General features: G+C 34.8%; 1 protein-coding gene across 2 annotated transcripts in view; it reads right to left on the bottom strand.

Annotated features, from left to right (window-relative positions):
• USP47 (ubiquitin specific peptidase 47) overlaps positions 1-25,192 on the bottom strand; it is a 106,884-nt gene that overhangs the window by 41,642 nt on the left and 40,050 nt on the right. For both annotated transcript variants that reach the window (XM_006937103.5, XM_003993002.6), the window contains 6 exons: positions 21,918-22,031; positions 20,309-20,447; positions 14,947-15,043; positions 13,070-13,215; positions 12,441-12,520; positions 9,956-10,105 (listed from right to left, as the gene is read on the bottom strand). In XM_006937103.5, coding sequence (XP_006937165.1) covers positions 9,956-10,105; positions 12,441-12,520; positions 13,070-13,215; positions 14,947-15,043; positions 20,309-20,447; positions 21,918-22,031 — 726 coding nt within the window. The remainder of the gene's footprint in view (positions 1-9,955; positions 10,106-12,440; positions 12,521-13,069; positions 13,216-14,946; positions 15,044-20,308; positions 20,448-21,917; positions 22,032-25,192) is intronic.

The raw sequence follows: 25,192 nt of genomic DNA, 5'->3' as shown, positions 1-25,192 counted from the left end.
GTTCTCCCAGTCTGTAGCTCTTCCTTTTATCCTCTTCATTCACATGGGCTTTCAAAGAGTAAATGTTTAATTTTGATGAGATCCAACTTTTCAATTTCTCCCTTTGTGGACCGTACTTTTGGTATCAAATCTAAGAACTTGTTTAACTCTAGAACTGGAAGATATTTTTCCTATATTTTTTAAATAAAATTTATACTTTATATTTTAAATTTAAATCTATGATCCATTTTGAGCAAATTTTTGTACAAAGTATAAAGTTTAAGTAGAGGTCCATTTTTGTGCATAGGGATATGCAATTGTTTCATCATCATTTGTTGAAAGACTATCCTTCCTCCACTGAATCACTTTTGTGTCTTTCTTAAAAATCAGTTGGGACATACTTGTGCAAATGTACATCTGGGTTTTCTATTTTGTTCCACTGATCTATTTGTCTATCCTTCCACCAATACCAGTCTTGATTACTGTAGCTCTATAATAAGTTTTATCAGGTAGAATGATTTCTCCCCTCTATTCTTCTTTTCCCCAAATTCTCTTACCATGTGTAGCTTATTTCTTTGCCTTCTACATAAATTTTAGAATAAGCTTGTCTAGATCATCAAAAAAATCTTGCCAGATTTTGAGAAGAAAGGTTAATTAAACTATAATCTTGGGGAAAACTGACATTTTTACTATGCTGAATCTTCTAATTGGTGAGAACAGTATGTCTTTCCATTTTTTTAAATATTCTTTTCAGGGGCGCCTGGGTGGCTCAGTTGGTTAAGCGGCCGACTTCGGCTCAGGTCATGATCTCGCGGTCTGTGAGTTCGAGCCCCATGTCGGGCTCTGTGCTGACAGCTCAGAGCCTGGAGCCTGTTTCGGATTCTGTGTCTCCCTCTCTCTGACCCTCCCCTGTTCATGCTCTGTCTCTCTCTGTCTCAAAAATAAATAAAAAAAACGTTAAAAAAATTTTTTTTAATATTCTTTTCAGAGTTAATACTTTCTTATACATAGGTCCTGTACATATTTTGTTGGATTTACATGTAAGGTATTCTTTTTCCACATTTGTAAATGGTATTGTACTTTAAATTCCACTTTGCACATGTTATTTGCTAGTTATATTGAAATACAACTGATTTTTGTATGTTTATCTCATACCCTGCTATCTTGCTAAGCTCACTTACTAGTTCTACAGGGTTTTTTGGGGGGTTGTTTGTTTTTTTCTTTTTTTAGATGCCTGAGGACTGTTCTACATTAAAAAACAATCATGTTACCTAAATGGGGGAGGGGTAATTTTATTTCTTCCTTTAACTGGAATGCATTTTATTTCCTCTTCTTGCCTTATTGTGCTGGCTAGGACTCCCAGGACTATAATGAGTAGGAGTGGTGAGAGTAGACAGACATCTTTGCTTAGAAACAACCTTCACATTCTAGGGGCACCTGGGTGGTTCAGTTGGTTAAGCATCCAACTCTTGGTTTTGGCTCAGATCATGATCTCATAGTTTCATGAGTTTGAGCCCTGCATCGCGCTCTGCCCTGGCAGCACGGAGCCTGCTTGGGGTTCTATCTCCCTTTCTCTATTCCTCCCCCACTTGCACTGTCTCTCTCTCTTTAAATAAATAAATGAACTTTAAAAAAAAAATGTTGGGGCACCTGGATGGCTCACTCAGTTAACCATTCAACTCGGTTTCAGCTCAGATTATGATCTCACGGTTCAAGACTTCGAGCCCTGCATTGGGCTCTGTGCTAACAGTGCCTGAAGCCTGCTTAGGATTCTCTGTCTCCCTCTTTCTCTGCCTCTCCCCCACTCGCCCTCTCTCTCAAAAATATTATTATATTATAAAGTACCATGTTAGCTGTAGGTTTTTTAAATATGTTCTTTACTAATTTGAGAAAATTACCCCTATTCCCAGTTTTCTGAGTTTTTTTTTCTTTTTTAATCATGAGTAAATACTGAATTTTGTCAAGTGCTTTTTCTGAGTCAATTGATGTGATGGTGTGAATTTTCTTCTTTTGACTATCAATATGGTAGATAACTCTGATTTTTAAATACAGACCAGTTCTGAATCCCTGAAATGAACTCAACTTGGTCATGGCATATAATCCTTTTTACATATTGCTTAATTCTATCTGCTAATATTTTGGTAAGGATTTTCTTATCTTTAGGAATTAAGGGTACTGGCTTGGTCAATTTTAACTGTCTTTGGTTTAGAATCAAGATAAAAGTAACTTCACAAAACAAATTGGAAAGGGTCCCCTTCGTTTCTAGTTTTTAGAAGAAGACTGTGTACTTGGTGCTCACTGTTCTAAAATGTTTGACACAAGGCTCCAGTGAAACCATCCCAACTTGGGAGACTCAATTTTTGAGAAATTTTTAATTATGAATTTAATACCTTAACAATTATGGGGCTATTCACATTATCTAATTCATACTGGAAAAATTATTGTGCTTTTGAAGAAATGATTCATATAAATTATCCAATTTATGTGTGCAGAGTTATTTGTTGTAGTCCCTTATTATCCTCTTGATATCTGCATGATCGGTAGTGATATTCATTTCATTCCTAATACTGTAAATTTTTGCCTCCCCCCCTTACTACAGGTGTGTCAACTGTATTGATCTTTCCAAAGAACTAGCTCTGCGTTTCACTGATTTTTTTGTTTTTGTTTTCAATGTCACTGATTCTGCTCTTTTCTTTATTATGCCCTTCCTTCTGCTCACTTTGGGTTCCTGTTGCTCTTCTTTTTTCAGGTTAGCTGGAAGCTTATTGATTTGAAACGTCTCCCCTTTTTTACTAATATAACCATTTTAATAAAGGTGAGCATTTAATGCTGTAAGTTTCCCTCTCAGTACTGCTTCAGCTGTGTCTCAAAATTTGATATATTTTCATTTTCATTCATTTCAAAGTTTTTGTGGTTGTTTTTATTAATTTCCCTTAAGTCCTCTTCTTTGACTCATATTATTTAAATGTTTTGTGTATTTTTCTTTTTTGTTAGTATTTTTTATTTTTTTAAGCTCATTTATTTAGAAAGAGCAAGGGAGAGCGAGAGTGTGCATGCATGGGAGGGACAGAGAGAGGGGGAGGGAGAGAATCCCAAGCAGGCTCCATGCTATTAGCACAAGCTTGACATGGAACCATGAAATCATGACCTGAGCCAAAATCAAGAGTCGACGCTTATGACTGAGGCACCCAGGCGCTCCACATTGTGTATTTTTCAAACGTTTGGTGGCTTACCAGTTATCTTTTTGTTATTGATTTCCAACTTGATTCTGCCATTGTTGAAAAACACACAACAATTTTAATTTTTTCTTTTTTCTTTGTTTAGCTTTTAAAAAAGATGTTTATTATTAACAGAGGGGGCGGGGGAGAATATGAATATGAAGCAGGCTCCAGGCTCTGAGCTGTCAGCACAGAGCCTGATGCGGGGTTTGTCAATGGTGTTGTTGAGCTCTTTATTTGCGAATTTTCTGTCTAGAGGTTCTACCTATTATTGACAGAGGGGCATTAAAGTCTCCAACTATAAGTGTAGACTTGTCAATTTCTCCTTTCATTTTGGACAACACTCTCATATATTTTTCAGCTCTGTTATTTGGTAAATACACATTTAGGATTGTGGTCTTCTTGATGAACTAACCCTTTTATCACTATATAATAATACCCCTATTTCTAGTAATTTTCTTTGCTCTCAAGTCTGCTTTATCTGATATTAATATAGCTATTTCTCTCAATATTTATATAACAGTTTTCCATATTTTTACATTTCAGCCTGTCTATACTAATAGATTTGAAGGGAGTTTTTTGTAGCAAGCATACAATTGGGTCATGTTTTTAAATCTGGTATGTGAATCTCTACCCTTTAATTGGTATATAAATGGTCTAACTAAGCCTGCTATTTTAGTTTTGTTTTGTTTCTCCTGCTTTACTGTGAATTACCTGTGTGTTTTAAATTCTATTTTCATTCATCTAGTTTTTTGGAGTGTTTCAGTGGTTGCTCTAGGTGTATTATATACACATAACTTATTCTACTGGTGTCATCATTTTATCAGTGCAAGTAAAGTACAGAAACCTTTACATCTTTTTACCCTCTCCCATTTATTATATAACTGTTTTAAATATTTCTTCTACATACATTTAGAACCACATCAAATAATTTATAGTTTTGGCTCAACCATCGAACATAATTTAGGAAACGCAGGAGAAGTGAAGTCTATTGTATTTACCCAGATTTTCAGCTTACCATGTTCTTTCTTAATTCCTAACATTCCTAGACGCCTTCCTTTTATTATTTCCTTTCTGTTTAGAGCATTTTCTTTAGCCATTTTTTAAGGTAGGTCTACTGGTGGCAAATTCCCTTAGTGTTCCCTCATCCAAGATCTTGATTTCCCCTTCATTCCTGAAGAATATTTTCAGTGGTTGTAAGATTCTAGTTGACTGTGCTTTTCTTTCAACACTTGAAAACATGTGCCACTTTCTTCTGGTCTCCATAACTTTTGATGACAAATTTACTTATGAGAAATCAGGGTGCTTGTACCCTGTAAGAAAAGGTAACTTTCTCATTTGCTGCTTTCAAGGTATTTGTCTTTAGTTTCCAGAAGTTTGACTATAATTGGACTTGATGTAGAGTGATTCTGATTTATCCTGTTGGGAGTTTGCTTAGCTCTTCAGATCTATAGCTTTATGCCTTTTGCCAAATTTGGGAAATTTTCAGCCATTATTTCTTCAAGTATTTTTCCAGCCCTATCTTCCTTTTCCTCTCCTTCCAGGACTCCAATGACACAAATCTTAGATCTCTTATTATAGTCCCATAGGTCCTGAGGACCTTTTTAAAAATGTTCTCCAGTCTTTTCTCTCTGCTGTTTAGACTGGGCAATTTCTGTTGTTCTATCTTCAAGTTCACTGAATCTTTCTGCTGTCTCTTCCATTCTGCTGTTGAGCCTATTCATCAAGTTTTTCACTTTGGTATTACATTTTTTCAGTTCTAAATTCCCCTTTCACTTTTCTTTATATCTGTGATTTCTTCCCTGAGATTTCCTATTTTCCTCATTTGTTTCAAAAAGTTTGGGATCTCCCACTGAAGTATTTCTATAACTATTTAAAAATATTTGTCATATAATTCTAACATCTGTCATTTTGCTGTTTTTATCTATTGATTGTCTCTACATTCATTCAAAGTAAGATTCTTCTGGTTCTTGTATATAGAGTGATTTTTTTTTTTTTTAATGAAACCCAAACATTTTGGGTTTTATGAGATTCTAAACCCTATTTGAATTTTCTGGTTTACTGGCTTCCTTTGACACTGCTCCAGTGAAAGAAAAGGTTTCTGCTTCATTACTGCCAGGTGGAAGAAGTCCAAGTTTCCCACATGGCCTCTGCTGACACCTGAGGTGGGAAGGGGCTCTTCATTACTGCTGGGCAAGGGTTGGGATTCTGACTGCTCAGTAGGCCTCTGCTGATAACACCCTGGCTGTGAGGGGAAGGCATGTCTCATTACATCTCCCCTGATAGCCTCTACTGACACCATTGGTGGGAAGGGGCTACTCTCTTTACTGTTCAAAGATGGCAAAAATCCTGACTCTTCACTAGGTCTCTTCTGACATCATTCCAGTAGGGACAGAAAGAAGCACCTCTTTACTACGAGGTAGGAGTGAAGGCTAGGCTCCCCATGTGTCTCTAATGACAGTGAACCAGGGGAACAGGAGAACAGTAGTGGGAAGGTTTGTTACTGGCCGGCAGGGATAAAACTCCTGCCTACCTACTCAGCCTTCTCTGAAAACTACCCAGGCAGGGGGCTAGAAAGCCTAGTTACAACTTCATGAGAACAGATGTCTGGGCTCCCTACTTAGCTTCGGCTGGCATGAGTTAAGATGGGGGCCACAGTGTTTCTGTGGTGTTTGGCTAGAGCAGAATGGTTATTGCCTAAAAGTTTTCTGCCTTGCTCGGCTGTCCCTTTCCTGGTCTTTTGGCTGGAGACAGCAGGCTTTTCAATCTGTGCCTGTTCATTTCCAGGTTGCCAGCTTCTTCAGTTCCAAGTTTGGACTATATTAGGCGAAAAGAAAACCCAGGGAACTCACCCCATGTCATTCCTTGAGTCCTGAGGTCCCTAGTCTTTATGCCTTTTCTCCACCTTTCAGAGTCTTCTTATGTTTTATTTTATATATAATGTTCAAGACTTTCAGTTGTTTTAGCAGGAGGAATAGGGCAATGTACATCTACTCCATCTTCCTGAAAACAGAAGTCCCCACTTTTTAAACTGGTTCCCACTATGTCCAACCACACAAATTCCTAGAAAAATGAGGGTAGAGTCTGTGGAAGAGATTTTTCTTTATGTGATGCTTACATATTTGGACAAATATGGACCACTCCACCATCCAAATGAGTTATGTGGCTAAGCCAGATATTTAAGAATGTCCAAATCATCTGTTAATTCAGGGTAGAACCTATGGTATAAATTTGTGCATACTAAACACTTGAAATGCTTATGATTCCATAAGTACTTATGAATTAAATAATGTTGCATTAAAAACTTTAAAACAATCATTAAACTATGTTCACTTATGGAACAGAAGTCTTTCACACAATCTGATCTTTCCAAAGACACTTATAAACCCAATTTCAGACTTCTGAATACATTTTGTGATAATAAAGATATTTAAATGTACTTACCTAATAATAGAATAAAAGTATATAAATAGAAAACGGGTCTAAAACAATGCCTACACAGAGTAGGCAACTCAATAAATATGTTACATGACAAAAGATATACATAAAAATATAGTGTCGAAAATTTACCATTAAATAGACAAGCTTCTCCCTAGTTAATGTCAAACCTATGACGCTATACCATTTTTGCTTAATTTGTGAAATATGCTGTCAGTAAAAATTAATACTTCCAATTTTTATCTATTATTAGCATGTATTTAGGACTATCTCATTATAATAATATATTCTCAAATGTGCTTAGCAATAAGCAGATGCAAGTTTCTTTGATTATGAAATTTAGAGAGATTTGTTTAGACTGCTCTAATCAACGAAAAGGTTCTAGTTATCTCACAAATCATTAAAAAAAATTTTTAAAGGGTAAAAAAAGGAATTTTTGTTAAAATGGTAACAAATGTCCCACAGTAAAAGAAAATTACAGTTAAGTAAATTTCTCTACTACAGGAAACCTCAGGGCATTTAAAATAAAATATGTACTGTTAACTTCTCAAAGAGGATTACAGTTATACCATTTCCCAAATTTAATCAAAGAGGCCTCCTAAACTTCTATTAAATCCTGTTGGAGATGGAGTGTTAAAAAGAACTCAATCTGAGAGATAAGAGAATGGCAAAAGAACCATGAAACACTGATTCCCACTTGGCCAGGCAAAATGAAGACCAGCAATTTAATAAATACCACAGCTATAATGACTAAAATGTAATTCAATAAAGAAAATATCATTAAAAGCTATTTTAAAAACTGCAGGCGATTCTTAGCACTCATTTAAAAAGTAGTCTGCTATCAATCATGCTGAAAGATGACCATAAAAATTTATTATAAATGTCATAATGATAAATTAGCTAAGTGCTAATTCCATTCCTATTTTAATCCGAAATATTACTCTCAAGTTAAATTTGTTTGAACACAGAGATAAAACAACTCTAGAAACTGGATGTTTCAGATGAAGGTTTAAAAAAAAACTTTAATTTTTAATAGAACCTCACACTTAATTGTCTGAGATTAAGCATCAGGTGTTAACCTCACGGTACACACGTATCTATTATGTTGTGGCTCATTGAAAAGAATATACAGTAAACAGAACACAGAATTATCAATGTACGTGTAAGTATATACATGTGTTTATGTGTGTGCATATATCCAAGAAAGAGTCCGTTAATAAAAGTAAGAAAATAAATTTTAAGAGTTCAAGTCAAATTAAGCCAAATATTAAATAGTCTGAACGAAATTTAACTAGATTTTTTACAATCCACATTTATACCTAATTCTTTTTGAAAACACATAGAATTAACAAAATACACAATGGCAAGCAGTGATATAAAACTAATTTTAGATGGCTGTGTGATGCTTTCTGTGGCTTCAAAAGTGTAGGTTATAGGTTTTGAATTCAGAAAATAATGGGAATTTACTTACCTCTAACTAAAGTTCTCTGAAGGTAGTATCCTCCTTAGAACCCCTATCTTGGGTAGTTCACCTGCTATAATTTCCCTAAAGAGATTCCAGCAAAATCTAGCAAGTTTTAAGTTCCCTTCTGCAAGCCCTATTAGCGCATGCATGTGTGTTATATAAACTTGCTCACATAATTGCTTCACAGCTATAACTTCCAATTCCCACTGAATCAACACCACCACTATCCATGTATCAGTGGAGGATACTACCTTTGGAGAATGTCATTTAGAAATGTGTCTTTTTTCACTTCTCCAGAAGTATCCTCCAAATCACTCCATTGCTATCTCTATCACATACTTAAGAGAGTGGTGGTAAATCAGCAGGTGAAAAAATAATGACAAAAAGATTTAGCTAAGCAATTATACTTGAATACTCAAATATATGCCAATATAACAAAACAAACAGCACCAGCTTCCTCAATATTCAATTAATATGTAAAAAAACTAAACTGAACATTTATGTGAAAAATCTTTCATAAAAAATACTTTCATAACCAAAGCAACGCAGAAAAAATTGTCTTTATCACCTGAGACTACCAAATATTTCCCTAGTATATTCTGCTAAAGTGCCAATATTAAAAACGATTAGGAAATAAGTATTAAAAGACAAGAATTTTTCAATATGACACTTCTACCTTAAACTAAAAAATAAAAATCAAAAATCAAAACAAAACAAAAATGAAAAACAAAACTAGCCACTTAGACCAAGGCCAATCTTCTATACCTAGAATGGCAATTCACAAAGGGTACTATTAACAAAATTTCTCAAATCTATTCAGGAAAGGGGCTGAAACACAGTGCAGGAAAGAAGACTTAATCTTACACTATTCAGAAAAGGTCTTCTACTTTGGATTTCCATGGACTGATTCCATAACTTCTTATAATTTCTTGATAGCCATATGAAAGTAGGAGAAAAAAGCAAAGGGAAATAATTGTCCTAGAGGCTAGAGGAACAAATCATACTAGACGCACTATTTTAGAGGATAAAAGTATGGAGTAGCTTTAAAAACACTGATTTTAAGCTACAAACCACCATCAGCTTGATAACAACATAAGTAAGGCCCAAAACAAGATGACTCTGAAAGTCTCCCCTGGCTCCTAATAGATGCAGAATAAATGTTTCTGGACATTCTAATTTTAAAAATCAACTTAAACTCCTTTCCATGGCTCTCCTTTTGTGTAAGTAAATACAATAAAATACAATAATAAAATTATCAAAAAGCAATTAAGATATAGATAAGAATGAGAAAATCTTAGATAAGCTCCCAAGTGGATTCTCAGTATATAAATAATTAAGCTAATTTTAATCAATCAATTTACATCTGATTCTTCAAATTACTGTGCTTCTACAATGCATGATTTTAAAGAATAGGGATGTTTCCTTTAAAAAATGTGGCCTCTGTCTATCATAAAAACCAGAGGGTTTTTTTCCCAATTTTAAAAAATATATGGAAATAGGCACACAAAACAAAAAGTACTTTCTGATACAAAAAAATGGTCACAAAACAGCGTTTATAAAATAGACTATTTATAGGGGAAAAGGATAATGTGAGATAATCTAGTCATCTATCAGAAAGAATAAAATACTAAACCATGAGGCCATACATTTGCATTCACTTTCCTTTTTATACATGCACTATTAGGACTCACTGAAGGGTCAAAAATCTTCTAGATCTTGCTAGTTTAAGAGCAGGAATTACTAACAACCCAAGAAGGTGTATCTAGGATGATACTTACCTCACAATAGATTATACCACTGTGCTATTATGTATTCTGTGTATGGATACACAAGCAGTCAGCTGAAAGGTACACACCACACTAGCAAATGCTTGACTGGACCCATAAGGCCGGATGACCAATGGAATATCAAGATATGTGTCGATTCTCCAGCCCTCATAACCACATTCCAGACATCTCACGTAGTCCTTCAGCTTGCCTTGATATAGTTCATTTATAAGATCAGCCTAAAAATAAAAACATTAAAAAGTATTCCTTAAAATTCATTTTTAAAATACACAAAAACACAATAATACCTGCTTTTAAAAATAAATTTCGAAGGATATTCATTCTTTATTGCTGAAGTTGTGGAAAGCTTTAAGATTTATCTAAAAGTCTAGGGGTGCCTGGGTGGCTCAGTCGGTTAAGAAGTCCGACTTCAGCTCAGGTCATGATCTCGCAGTCTGTGAGTTCAATCCCTGAGTCGGGCTCTGTGCTGACAGCTCAGAGCCTGGAGCCTGCTTCGGATTCTGTGTCTCCCTCTCGCTGCGCCTCCCCCATTCTCTCTCTCTTAAAAATAAATAAACATTAAAGAAATTTTTAAAAAAATTTATCTACAAGTCTATAAAAAATTAAGTTTTGACACAAATCAACTAAAAATCAATAAAAATAGATTAACACTAATTTAAGAATCAATGCACAAAAATTAACTAGTTCACTTCTCTTATCACTAAAAACTCCACTACTAAAATATGTTTTGTTGAAATCAGTTACCAATTTATCATACTATTAAGCCTCATATTATCATTTCATTAGGATGAGAATACATCTATCATTTTAGGCATGTTAATACTTACATAGCTAAATAACCAGCTATTTTTACGGCTTTATACCTGCATGCCACCACTCTCACAAGAATATATTCTGATTTCTAAACTCGTATCTTCCAGCTCAAGGTGCAAATAAAACTTTAACTTTCAATACTAAACATAAAACAATTCTGAGGGGAAACATTATACTGCAATTTTTTTAATGTATAGAAGTTAAAAAAAAATCTTCAACTCCATCTCCGTCAAAATATCCTCATTTAAAAGAATGGATCTCTCACTAAATCCCCAAATTTAGCCAAATGGGGTTCTTCTGGCCCCAAAAAAAAGGCAGTTAGTTAACTCGCTAAGTAAGGACCCTCCATGTGAATGTCTTGCTTCAAAATTCTTATACCAAAATTTGGGAATGCCGCAGGAATGCCTCAGCTGATCTTAATGGAATTGCTGACCCAGAGAGAGACACAATAAGGGGAAGAATAACTTCAGACCTATGAAGAAGAAACTGCCCCTAATACCATTTACATAAAGTTACTAAAATACAATAGGACTATGTAGAGAAACTAGATCACTATGTAAACTTAAAATTTTTTCAATATCTCTTAAGAATAGAAAAGAAAGTGTATTAGTCTACCTCTTCCATAAATTTATCTCTCTTCAAATATCTAGGACTTACATTAGCATTAAATTAGGACCCAACATCACTGCCTATACTAATACCATTTATATAATGAAGCCTTCTTCATTCATGTGCCCCAGTCATATTTGATTATGTTTTCTACATCAGGGAGGGCATTTCTAAATGGTTCAAACCAGTGTTTTTCAATCAGTTTTGGTAACAACCCACAGTAAGAGAATAATTTAGATCACAATCCAGTACATCTAACTGTAACAAAATTTGCACAAAATAATATTTATCGTTACTTTATTGATGTTCTCTTATATTTGTCTATACTATTCCATTTTTTTAACTGTTGATGTTTATTAACTAAAAATGATTTCATAACACACGAAAGGATCACAACTTCCAGTTTGAAAAACTCTGGCCCAAACCATCATAATAATTCTAATCAGAGGGCAGACCCTCCGGGCTATCTTCCAGATTAGTATCCCTTTTTTATCCCTGTGATCCCCAGTCATTAGAGCCAGTATAACCCTTCTTCCTTACTGAGTTTTGAGCCCCACCCACCCAGTTCAACCTAACTCTTCATGTCACAGTGATATATCTAATGCTCTCCCCACCTCTAACATGTTCTTTTTCCATTGGAAGAAAAATAGAGTCACAGATTAACAGGAATCCTAAATGTCAAAGCATAACTCTTTGGTCAAATGAAGGTAATAATCAATATACTTAATCTGCTATAGATTATATAGTTTACTTAGTAAATATCTGAAAATACTATTCAAAAATCATCCCAACATACACACACACACATACACACACACACACACACACACACACACACACACACACACACACACACACACACGAATTACACAGTTTTTAGTTAAAAAGAGATCATCTAGATCACAAAACCCAACTTCCTTATTTTAAAGAGGAGGAAACTGAGGTCTAAGGTGGTTTAATGAGGATCTGTATGACTCAGTTAATGTCCAAGTGAGAACCTAGTACTTTCAATTCCCCATTCAGTACTTTAACAACTGGACTATTCCCAAAGTTTTAAAACATTTCAATAGAATAAAAGTCACTTATGAATGATTTATTATAAGACATTCCCCTCAACCCAAGATGAATTACCTGCTCTGTTTGTTTCCATTTCTGTTCCAAAGCATCAAACATGACTCTGCACAGTTCTTGTACATCATGCTGCTGCCAAGCTATTTTAAGATAAAATTTAATTAAAAACAGCAACACATTTAGCATAACAAAACATCAATTTTCTGTTTAAAAGCAAACTGTCAAGAACATGGAAAAGTCTACGCAAAATAATTCTAAATTAAACAAAGAACACAAACTATACATTATAGTGATGAAAAAGTAATCACAAGGAAAAGAATCAAGAGATCATAGTATTTTATAAGTAACACACGCTTTATGGTGCTATGATATTTGCTATTTTTGTTATGTTTTACTGTAGAGTTAAGAAATATATTAAGAAAAATCTAGGACAATAAACTTTAAAAGTTTTCATTTAAGTACATAAAAGTAAAATTTAACCAAACTTACTTTACAAGAAAATTTTAATTGTTCAAAAATTTACCCTGAGAACTTAAATTTTAAAAACAAGTTATTTCTAAGTCCCAGCAAAAAGCAATGAAAAGGTTTATGGTAAAGTTAATTAACTGTTAATACATATTATTTATAATACTGTCTCCCAGAATTCCTTTGAATACTAGAAACACTTATCATTACAAGAGAATTAGTACCCTCACTACTATCCCATCCAAAGCTCCTTGTAACGTCTGTGGTTTCAATTGCTCTCTTTTTGCTGGTTTGTAACAAAACAAAAAGCCTCTGAAGTTGATATGGGATACTTGTCACTGGATCTTCTTCAGATTCTTCAAATTCCCATCTATTGAAATAAAATATTTGAAAATTAGTTATAAAATATTTTTATATTCTTAAAACATCATTAATGTTAACATCATATAATGCAAGACCTTTGAATATTAACTGAAGCCATTATTATCCAACGAAATAGTAGCCTTTCTCTAATTCATAAATTCAGAAGAAATTTAGACTTGAACAAAAAAAAGGCCTAAGAAGGCAACACAAATGAAAGGCAAAGCTCATCTAAAAGTAACCACAGAACTTGAATCTGATCAAGACTCTTGTCCTTATTATTAATTCATACAGGGAACAGAACAATATTAAATGACACTATGGCGTTCAACTAGCAAAATCCAAACTGTGGAAAAGTACAGGAAAAATGACATCAGTTTTAAATATATATCTTTTCAAAAATTAACTGTAAGGAGAAAAAAATATGAAAAGGAATAAAATAGATTAAGACTCATAACAGTTTTACTGTACGACTCTTGTTTGGATCCCGATTTGAACAGATTGTTTAAAAAAAATTATGAGGCAATCAGGAAAACCTCTGCACTGACCCGAGAGATAATTTACAGATGATGTGATGGGGGTGTGCTTCCAAATAATCAGAATGGAAAGTTTTCCATAAAAAAGACTGGTCATGAGTTGATAAAATCCAAAGCTGGGTGATGGGTACAGAGGGATTCATTACAATGTCCATTTCCACAAGTAAACTTAGATGATGAGCTTACATATGAATGTAAATATAGTGCTGTCTGAGCAACACAATCAATATTAAAAGTTCTCAGAATACTTTAAATATAAATCTGCAATAATTTCAAGGATACTGTATAAGAATAGCACAAAAAAAGGAAAAATCAGTTAATTTGTACTTTGAAATGTCTTAAAAAATAAGTTATGTATACCTTAAATAAAATATACAAAACAAGGGCATAGTAAATGTATTATTAGATACTCACAAAAATAATTGTCTGCCTTTTAGAGTTTATTTAAATATGGAATTTCTTTCAGAGAGCATTTTAAAATACCTAGTGTATATACTGTCTTTTATAAACATACACACACAGACACACACACACACACACACACCCAACATTATATTTTAATTAGAAACAAAGTTTGTAAGTTTAAAAAGATATCTTTGTTTCTTAAACTGAGAAGTGAAAAGAAAGGAGAATATGGTTTACATATTCGGATTATCTCAAAAAGCAGACAACAATTCTTTATAAAGATGTTAAAGCTAGGGGAACCTGGGTGACTCGGTCTGTTAAGCGTCCAACTCTTGATTTCGGCTCAGGACATGATCTCAACAGTTCGTGGGATTGAGCCCCAAGTCAGGCTCTGCACTGACAGCTGCTTGGGATTCTTTCTCTCCTTCTCTCTCTGCCCCTCCCCTGCTTGGTCTCACTCTCTCTCAAAATCAATAAATAAATAAACTTAAAAAAAAATAAAGATGTTAAAGCTATAAGTGAGGGAAGCTTAAATAAAGTAAGCTTATCCCAAATGTAAATCTTATTAATTTTATCCTTTGCTAGTCTACATTTCTGGTTCTCTCTCTGCACAAATTTTTCATATGCCAGTCTCTCAAAAGATCTTTTTCTTAAATACTATTCAAGGTATGTCTTTATGAAGTGAGAAATGCCCCAAACTTTACAAATAAGTGTAAGAAGGTAAATTAGATTTTATTAGTTAAAACCTATACTTTCATTCTTAAATCAATTTTATTTATAAAATCTTTTTGAATACTCACTTATATAATGCATTCCTAAATTCAGGAGTCATAAAAAGTGTCTGCAAAAGGCTGTTCAAGTAGCAAGTCATTGCTTGGTTTACTAATCCCACATATCCTTTAAAAAGAAAACACAAATACACATAAATCAGCATTTACATTAAAAATAACAAAATGAAAGCTTAATAAGAATTGAATGCACAGTGAAAACTGAGAGACTACGGTTACTAAATTGGAAATTATTTTAATTTTTCAATAGCACCTAAGAAAGACTTTTTTTCTAAAATGTGCTCTATGTAAAAACCTTGCTTCGCAGAACAAGTGAGGATATCTTGTTTAATGTCCAGAGATATGCATGGGTATTATCTAGCATTTAATAAAATTTAAAGAGGAATACTTCAATATAGGTATGTTTAACTGACATAAAAATAACCTTTGTTCCCCAAATTTACTTTAATGATCACACACCCAAAATAGGAAAACTGAACTGAACCAGCTATCTCTTGCTATCAGGCCCTATAAACCAATTCATGCCAAGAATTAATAACATAGGAGATAAATTCATTATATAAAAACTCGGAGTGACTTCCTCTATTTTAACAAGTCCATGAAGTATGAGATTCTATACATCAGCACACTCTGCAAGAGTAACTATAAAGTAAAAAGAGAAGTCAAAAGTAGGGAAGAATAGAGAGAGGGAGGGGGGAAGGGAGGAGGGAAAAAGGAGAAGCATATAGGAACTTAAAATTTAAGTGAATGATTACAATTATTCAGCTTTATAAATCTGATTGGACATGGCTACCACTGTTGAGAACATTTCTGGAATGTCTCTTTTGAAGTAGACTTCAAGCCCAGTTTATGAGATACACATACACAAAAAAATCAGTCTCATCATTTTAGTTTACCTCATTATGTGAGGAGAATGTGGTAAACACTTTGCTTAATAATTACGCTTACTCACTCCCACTTAATACTAAATGACTTGGGTGTTTCAAAAAAACAAAAAACCTTCAATCTTTTCTCAGTAGATGCTGAAGGTGTTCACTGAAGCCTTTTAAAACACTTTTTCAGCTTCCCAATTATCAAAATGTCTTGAGAAATGGTAGACTTTGTGGATAACTATATTGCCAAAAATGATGAAAGGACAAACAAATATGACAAATATGCATGCTAAGCCTTGGTCAATTGTGGAAAAGAGGAATAGACTCCACATTATCTGCATGGTTCTAAGAAGATATCAAGTAGCTACTCTGGACTACGGTTCAAGTTTTGATTTCTAATGCCTTTCATATTTAAGAATACTGTGTTTATATATTCTATTCTACATTGTTATAGAATTATAAACTGCTTCAATTCCTAACCACCCCCCACCTGAGCGGTTCTCATAGCAGCCTGTCTTTAATCCATATCAGAGGCTTCAGCTCACTGTCCAGTAATGACCTATTTGCTTGTATGTCTTCCCCATCAGACTGTGAAGGGAGGGATCAAATCTGATTTATCTCTTTATCCTACTACTTAACACAGAAGCAGGTGAACTTAAGGGGAAAGTGCATATGACTTACAAATAACACAAGTCTATAGGATATGTAGCCTGATTATTCATAATGAAGCATTATTTCATTCTCAGTTATTATAAACAGATTCTTCCCCACAAACAGTGGGGAAGACAGTGCTCTGGCCATGAGACCAGGTTGTTCTACTTTTCCCGGCTGAGGCTGCCTGGAATTTCCCTTCTTTTCCATCTCCTTCCCCCAATCCCTCAACAATGAAGATGACTACTACTACAGTCCTTTGTGTACCTACAGACCAATCATGTATCATTTATATGTGACCTTGTTTCCCTTCCCTGGGCTTAAAAAAGGGGTGGTAGGAGAAGAGGGTTTAAAGGAAGGAGTAACAGCACTTAATTATTGCCATCACTCTTTATTTTGTCATTAGCAATAAAAATCATATAGAAAAACCTATGGTCCTTTGTACCTGATTTAGCACCATATTTTGCAAAGAATGCAGTGTCTCACATAAAGGCACTATTTTCCAGAACTATGAAGATTTCAGTGATACTAATAAAAGTGCTACTGAATAACAGAAATCTTGTCATTAAGCACTGTCTAAATCAACAAACTTAAATGACAACTGTTACCATGTGGGTCCTATATCTGAAATAGCTGTGAATCAATACTGTAAGTGTGAGCTAGTAAGGGAAAAGATGAAAACATGCCATTCTGTGAGGGGCACATGCAGAAAAAAATCCTGAACAGAACCAGCAGGTAACAAGGTAGGCATCAAATAGGCCAAATGAAGTAGGATGTAACAGGCCAACTCCTGGAGCTGATAAAATAAAAGCATTCTTAAAGAAGCCGGCCAAGGACAGTTATCATGGATTCAGATAATGGAAGCACCCTAGTTACAAAGTTTCTAATCATCTACAAGTCTTCATTAGCCTTCAATCCACTCCTTGCCCCTTAATGTTCATTCACACAATACCCCATCCCTGTCCACCCCTACCACCTCCTGTCAAAAACAGTGGCTGGCTACGGGAAAGTTGGTAGGCAGGGGAGACAGGAAAGAATACACCAAATCTCCAAACCTCTTGCATTATGGAGAAATGTGTTCCTAGAGTCCTGAGTCAAAATCATGACAGCATCTTCCAATAAAAACATTTAGTACGTGGTACCAAGATTTACAATAATTTAAGGAAAATGAAATTTCAATAACAAAATTATTTTTGAACCACAACTCCTTTAGATGCTTATAGACTATTTTAATTCAGAAAGGCAGTACCTCTAGAACACTAGAGGGAAAATGTAAAGGTAGGGAAAAGGAAGGGAGTAGAGGTGTGTGAGAAACAATAATTGGAAATGAAGTCTACCATTACATGACAATGTAGATCAAAGGACTCTAAAATTTTTTAAATTAAATTTCAACATAGTAATTCAATTTCTGAGAATTTACCCTAAGGGAATAATCAGAGATAAAAATAAAAACTTATGTACAAGAATGTTCATCATAACATCAGTAATAATTAGACAGCTTAAATATCTAAACTATACAATGGAACACTGTTTTTAAATGCTTATCATAGGGGCGCCTGGGTGGCGCAGTCGGTTAAGCGTCCGACTTCAGCCAGGTCACGATCTCGCGGTCCGTGAGTTCGAGCCCCGCGTCAGGCTCTGGGCTGATGGCTCAGAGCCTGGAGCTTGTTTCCGATTCTGTGTCTCCCTCTCTCTCTGCCCCTCCCCCGTTCATGCTCTGTCTCTCTCTGTCCCAAAAATAAATAAATGTTGAAAAAAAAAAAAAATTTAAATGCTTATCATATAGTATTAAGGAAAAAATACATACAAATCAAAAAATGCTCGTAACCTGATACCCCCATTTGCAACAGAAATAAGCAAAATCACTATAAGTAGTTTCTGCTAGTAGTACTGTGATTTTCACTTTCTTCATTTTAAAGTAGGACAATGAACATGTATTACACTTGCACAATCAAAGAAAGAACTTTTTTTTTAACGTGTAAGTTACTCTCTAGGAATTTATGGGCATCATAGAGCCATAGAATATATAGCACAAGGCAGGAGTTCTGTAAATACTCCTATTAAAGGACTAAGTTGGTTGTGAGAATACAAAGCAAATATTCCAAGAATCCTAATTTGTTAAATCTGGAACTTTCTCAAAGTATTCCAACTATCTCAGAATAATCTAGGGTGCTTATTTAAAACAAAATGCAATTTATCCAACCAGTATTCTGGGGAGTAATGCCCTGGAACCTACATTTTTAACAAGTATCCCCAAATGATTTTTAAAGAAATAAAAATCTGAAAATCACTACTCTAGACAGTGTAATGATAAACAGCTTTATTACCTCCAATTATCTGAAACAGAAGATAATTTTGCATTCTTTGATTCCTGGTACATGACTGCGAAAAGTTCTATGGATACAAATGATCCTAAACACCAAATACAACCATCTTTTACTGGTATTTCCAGAAAAAAATACACGATTAAGCCTGTACAAATGATCAGCTATAAGGAAATTATTCTATATTTTAATTATAAAATATAGTAAAATAGAAGATTACAGATCACATTAGAACACAATTTGCAATGTAATGCTATAATTTTATTCTTATACTATGTATTTCATATAATATTTAAAATCATCTCTGTTTTGAAGTTCTTTTTTTTTTTTTTAATTTTATTTATTTTTGAGACAGAGAGAGACAGAGCATGAGCAGGGGGAGGGGCAGAGAGAGAAAGGGAGACACAGAATCTGAAGCAGACTCCAGGCTCTGAGCTGTCAGCACAGAGCCTGATGCAGGACTCAAACTCACAGACTCAAACTCAGGTCAGATCATGACCTGAGCTGAAGTCGGACGTTTAACCAACTGAGCCACCTAGGCACCCCTGTTTTGAAGTTTTAAGAGTAAAAGTTCTGAAGTCACACCTAGCATTACCAGCTGTGCAATCAAAGACTTATTGGAAGCCCAGTTTCCATTTCTTTCAACATAAATAATACTATCTATTGCAAAGGTTTGTTGTAGGATAAAATGTTATGTAAAAGTACCCAGATTATATTTAGGCAATTAACCAATCTTATATATACTGAGAAAATTGAAAAAATTCAAAAATCTTTATAATGTTCAGAAAAGAGTTAACAGGAATTTTAAAATCACATGATTAATTTCAAACATACAATTTGATTAAACTACAAGGTGACACAGTAGGTCTAATAAAATAAGCCTAGCCCATCTGCTTCAAAACAGAAGTACCCCTTGGGGCGCCTGGGTGGCTCAGTCGGTTAAGCGGCCGACTTCGGCTCAGGTCATGATCTCTGGGTCCGTGAGTTCGAGCCCCGCGTCAAGCTCTGTGCTGACAGGTCAGAGCCTGGAGCCTGTTTCAGATTCTGTGTCTCCCTCTCTCTGACCCTCCCCTGTTCATGCTCTGTCTCTCTGTCTCAAAAATAAATAAACGTTAAAAAAAAAAAATTAAAAAACAGAAGTATCCCCCATAGTCTACTCTGATCCAAAACGATATAACGGAAACATTCCTTTCCAAAGAAAGTCAGCTTCAGAATTTAAGATAAAATTCAAAATAGAAGACTATCAAAAAGAAAAGTCTTCCTTCAAAATACAACACTCAATATTTTTTACTTTATTACTAAAGAGTGGCAATAACAATATAGTAAAACCAACATGAAGTTGAGAGAAAAGGAAACCACATATGGCTCTAATTATATCTATGCTACCTAGTAACCTTGCTTTGGGTCTCAGTTCTCTAATTCATAAAATGAGAGGATTAAGCTTGAGATCTCCAAGATTACTCTGGGTCTAACACAGTATGATTTTATGAAAATACAACCACCCTCACCATAATTAAAAAATCTTACCAGTTTCTGATTTATTCAAGATAGATGAATAGGAGTAGTTTTGGCTGACATAATCACTGGTAGAGCCCACAGAACCTTCTCTTGGAAGTGGACCTATAAATCGGTCATGGACACTATCATCCCCGGCACTGGAATCCTCCTGAAATGCAGCACAACCAATATTTACTGAGTGGCACATGTTGCTCAAACAATGGGGAAAAAAAAACAAACAAAAACCACACTAATTGCTGAGGCAATGAAAAAACATGAGGCCTTACAGTTACCACCAAGACATTCAAAGGAATGTACACCCTCACCATTTCCTACAGGAAGGCTCAAAAGACACCCAATGTAAAACATGTTGGAGAGATGCTCTGGTCTCCTTTCAAAGTTCTTACTTTTGTAACTTTCCTAATTCTTTTTCAAATTTTGTTTATGAGAGAAGGATAAAGTTCCACTGTGAACTCTTTTGATGACAAGAGTGTATCATTCATTTTTACATCATCCTTGCCAAGTAGACCTGGCAGATAGGGCATACTTAAAAAGTGTTGGATAAAATGGATCGTTTCCTACTGTCTCCAGTAAGAAACTTCCTATTAATAAGAAAGATGTGAAAAAGGATTCAGGGATATATACTTAGCATGAGCAGTTAAGACGGAGCTGAAGAGTAATTACTATGCATTTTAAAACATGAATTCCCAAACTGTGGATCTAGAGCTCCCTAAATTAATAGCTAATTTATATTTCAATGTAATTCAGACAAATCAAAATCTTCTTGAGATATCATAAAAGTAACTGACGGGATAGAGCATATTCTAGTATTGCTTCAGTATGGATGCTCTGTTTAACTACTGTCTACTGTCCAGACAGGTATTCTAATTCACAATAGACTTCTACATGAAAAGCATCAAAGAGAACTTTTCTTGAGTGAAGTTTCATTGAAGAGAAGTGTTCTAAAAAAAAAAGTCCATAAACTCTGTGAGCCTTACTTTCCTGAGACAGTAAAACAACAAGGTAAATCAGACCAGGTTTTCTCAATTTTTTTTTTTAGGAATGCCCCTCAAATTGGGAGTTACTGGATTAGATGACCTCTAAGACCACCGGACCACACAGGAAAGGCAAATACTAAAAGAAAAGAAATAAAGCACATAACTTACAAACTAGCTATTCCAAAAAGAAGGGGGGAGAGTGATAGCAAAAATGTCAGAGTAGAGAATTCTGTGGGTCTGTCCCTACCCCAAAATACAGAAAAATCTAGGCATAACTGCCAAGGACTTACAGCAACTATGCAAATACTTAACCAAAGGAAAGGCCACTGAAACAGAGGAGAAGATCTCTGTGGTATTCTATTTTATCCTAGATCCACCCCAACCCTGTCATGGTGGTAGCCTTGAAGATGGCAACCTCTGTTCCCAGTGTAGCAACGGACTATATACACACAACAGTGCTTTGGACGTCCACTGTTATTACCCTATTAACATATACACTTATAACAAACCAACATAAAATAGACAAATAATTTATTATATATAAATTACAAATCATATCTCTTCTCCTTCCTTTGGAATCCTGCTTCTCAACAGTGACAGTCCACAAAAAATACGAATATGGGGCTTTCTAAATAGTTTACCAGCAGTATTTGAGGCTGTTCACCATCTTTATCTGTCAAATGCAGAAAGTTCTTCTTTCCTGGCTCAAAATTAGCATCAAGAAGAGACTTGTCACTGGTATGGTCCAGTGGAGCCTATGGGCATAAAATAAAATATCTCAGATTATGAGGAACATTAATTATAATAAAATAAAGCAAGTAATATGTAAATGAACACATATCCACAATCCTTGTGCTCAAACACTGTTTTTTAAAGTGAAGATTCTGGTAAATTCTGTTAATCTAGACTTGGAATTAACTCATTTTCTCATATATTAGGGTGGCTAAGCCCAGTGACAGTACATATACTGACAGGTATCCCAGTTGTTCACATTTCCCAACATTTAAAAAAACTGGAGAGAAAAAAGATAAGGTTAAGAAGTAATATTAAGTATTGTGCAAAAAAAATAATTATAAACATCTGTGTTTCTATGTTCTCTAAAAAGTCTGCAATATAGTATGTAACACATTTTTATGAAGACTCGCTAAAGATAATTTTATATAACTAATAACTGTAAAAACATGTTTTGATATATGAATATGAGAATTCCCAGATAAGCAACACACTAAGCAACCTAACCAAAATAATTATGTAATATACCAACATGGGCACTTTCAGAAAGACTCCTTAAGGAACAACCTGTCCTAGTAAATGATAACCTATTTCAAGTTCACTGCCAGGATCCAGAGGATTCCAGGAGGACAGAAGTGATTACTCTTTTGAAAATTAAACATCTAAGATCTGTAATCTTTACCTAACTCTTTTATCTGATAGGGCAATTTCATTCTGATACACTCTGGTTGGTGGACGACAGATGGAGCTCTGTGTGCTCCAAGTCTACAGTAGGGACTCACCCACACACTAGTCCATTGTTGAGAAAAATAAGAGATGAAATGAACACCCCATTCTTTTTGTTTTAAAACTATTTTGTTATATTAAAAGATGTTTTTAATGTTTCCATGACTTGAGGAATGCCTCCTTAGAAAAACTTATTTTATGGAAATGCCTTTCTTAGGAACTTACATTATATAAAAGTATAGGTATTAAGGATAAAAATACAAAACCTACCTATAAAAGATGCTGCCACTTGCTATATGTGTGACTCTGAGCAAGTTACCTCCATTTCCCCATGACTCCGCTTCTTTACCTATAATATGAGGCTGTAATAGCACCTACCTCACAGAGTGGTTGTAAGGACTAAATGAGATTTTCTGTATAGAGCCTCATAACAGAATGATACTAAGCACATAGTAAGTTCAAAATAAGTGTTAAGTACATAAAATAACAAACTTATATGGTCTCTCTTAACAGGCTCACATCTAGAAATCCATGAGCAATATGGGACATAGAAAATCGGAAGCTAAGAGAAGCCACATGGAAGGAGGAAAGGTATGTTTGGGTCCTCTACGTTCTCTGATAAGAGATCAGATAATATAGCTGAAATACACAGGAGGTTTTACCTCAACAAATCTATGTGTATGAGGTGGTAAGTAGCTATATGGGTTAGGTTTTCACATAAGTATACATAAGCAGGTGCAAAGAGTATGCTTTCAGAAATGTACAGTAAGCAAACAAAAATACAGAAGTCAAGTACTTGAAGTCAGTCATAGCCACACAAAGAGAAGAAGGTAATCCTGACATACAGCTATTTAAACATAGTGTAGGTGCTAATTTAATTTTTTTTTTTAATGTTTATTTATTTTTGAGACAGAGACAGAGAACGAGCGGGGAGGGGCAGAGAGACAGGGAGACACAGAATCAGAGGCAGGCTCCAGGCTCTGAGCTGTCAGCACAAAGCCCGATGCGGGGCTCGAACCCACAAACCGTGAGATCATGACCTGAGCCGAAGTCGGATGCTTAACCGACTGAGCCACCCAGGCGCCCCATGTAGGTGCTAATTTAACACACATTTTTAGAGTGCCTAGGGAGACTATCTTTGGGAGATGCAAAATTATTACTATGAGGTCCCAGCCACTAAAACATACACATTCTACCACATGGAAAGATACAAATGAATAACAATAAAAAGAAGGCTCTGATAAGTGGTATAGCAGAAGAGGAAGTATAATCAGGGTATAAAGAGAAAGATTACTTATAAGGTGGCATGAAGAAACATCATGTAAGGTTTCTTAAAAGTGAAAGGTACATAAGACTTGAGGAGACACACATGATGATACGTATAGAACTATCCTTTAAAAAGAGGCAACATTAGAAGTTACGTGGTGATATAACAGAGCATTCAGAGTTTCAGATTAAATATTACTTCTCTTTGTATATCTTGTTGGACTACCAATTTTACTGATCAATTTCAGAGGGAAAAGTTGGTTACTTTAAAACATTAGCTCTATATTTTAAAAATGCAAATAGATTATGGAATAGAAAGCAAAATACCAAGGATTTTAAGGGCAAATCAAGCAACATTAAACATCTTTGATTCACCTATGGACCCAATTAAAACTCTGCTCTCTAAATATGACAGAGATAACACATTCAATTTCATTTCCCATCAGAGGTATTTCCCTAGAGAACTTAAGAATAGCAATCACACAGACAGAAAGAGGTGATGTAAGCAAAAACATGGAGATGGAAAAGCATGGAAATTTGTGTTAAGAAAACAAATTAGTTTACAAAGTCTTAAAGGACCCACTGTAGCTCGTTTACAAGCTTGCTTAGCTTAGGGAACCCGAGTTTTAATTGGTGAGCAGTTATACCATTTCCAATATTATTCTGATAGTGCAGATAAGATCCAACTAAAATGGTCTCTCACATGCAAAAGTGATCAATGCCTCCTCTTTGCACTCAGAACAAACTTACAATAGATTACTTCAAACACGTTAGTGTAATTATTTGGCAATACATCTATTTCTACAACAGCACTGTGAGATCTCTGAAGCAAAAGTCACGGTAACACCAAGCTTCTATCAGGTGCCTACCACTGTATATGGTACATAATCTCTGTTAACATGGGTGTATATCCTTCCTTTCCTTTTCCTTTATACATACATTTTTCTCTTCTTTTCCAAAAATTAGATAAAATACACATGGTCCCATATCCTGTTTTTTTCACTTAAAAAAATGAGTAATATTCCATGCAGTAAATGTTGGAAAATTTTTTATAGTTGACACAATATGATAGTCCTTTTACATGAATGAATTAAAAACTGATGTCATTCTGCAAACTTTAGGACAAGCAAATGTTAAATCCAGAATGAAGGCAAAAGGACGAAGAGGGATCCAATCATTGAGCTGCACATGG

Source organism: Felis catus, chromosome D1 (assembly GCF_018350175.1).
Source record: "Felis catus isolate Fca126 chromosome D1, F.catus_Fca126_mat1.0, whole genome shotgun sequence".
In the NCBI taxonomy this organism is placed as follows: Eukaryota; Metazoa; Chordata; class Mammalia; order Carnivora; family Felidae; genus Felis; species Felis catus.
Note: the sequence above shows the minus strand (reverse complement) of the source record. Positions and strands in the feature narration are given on the sequence as shown.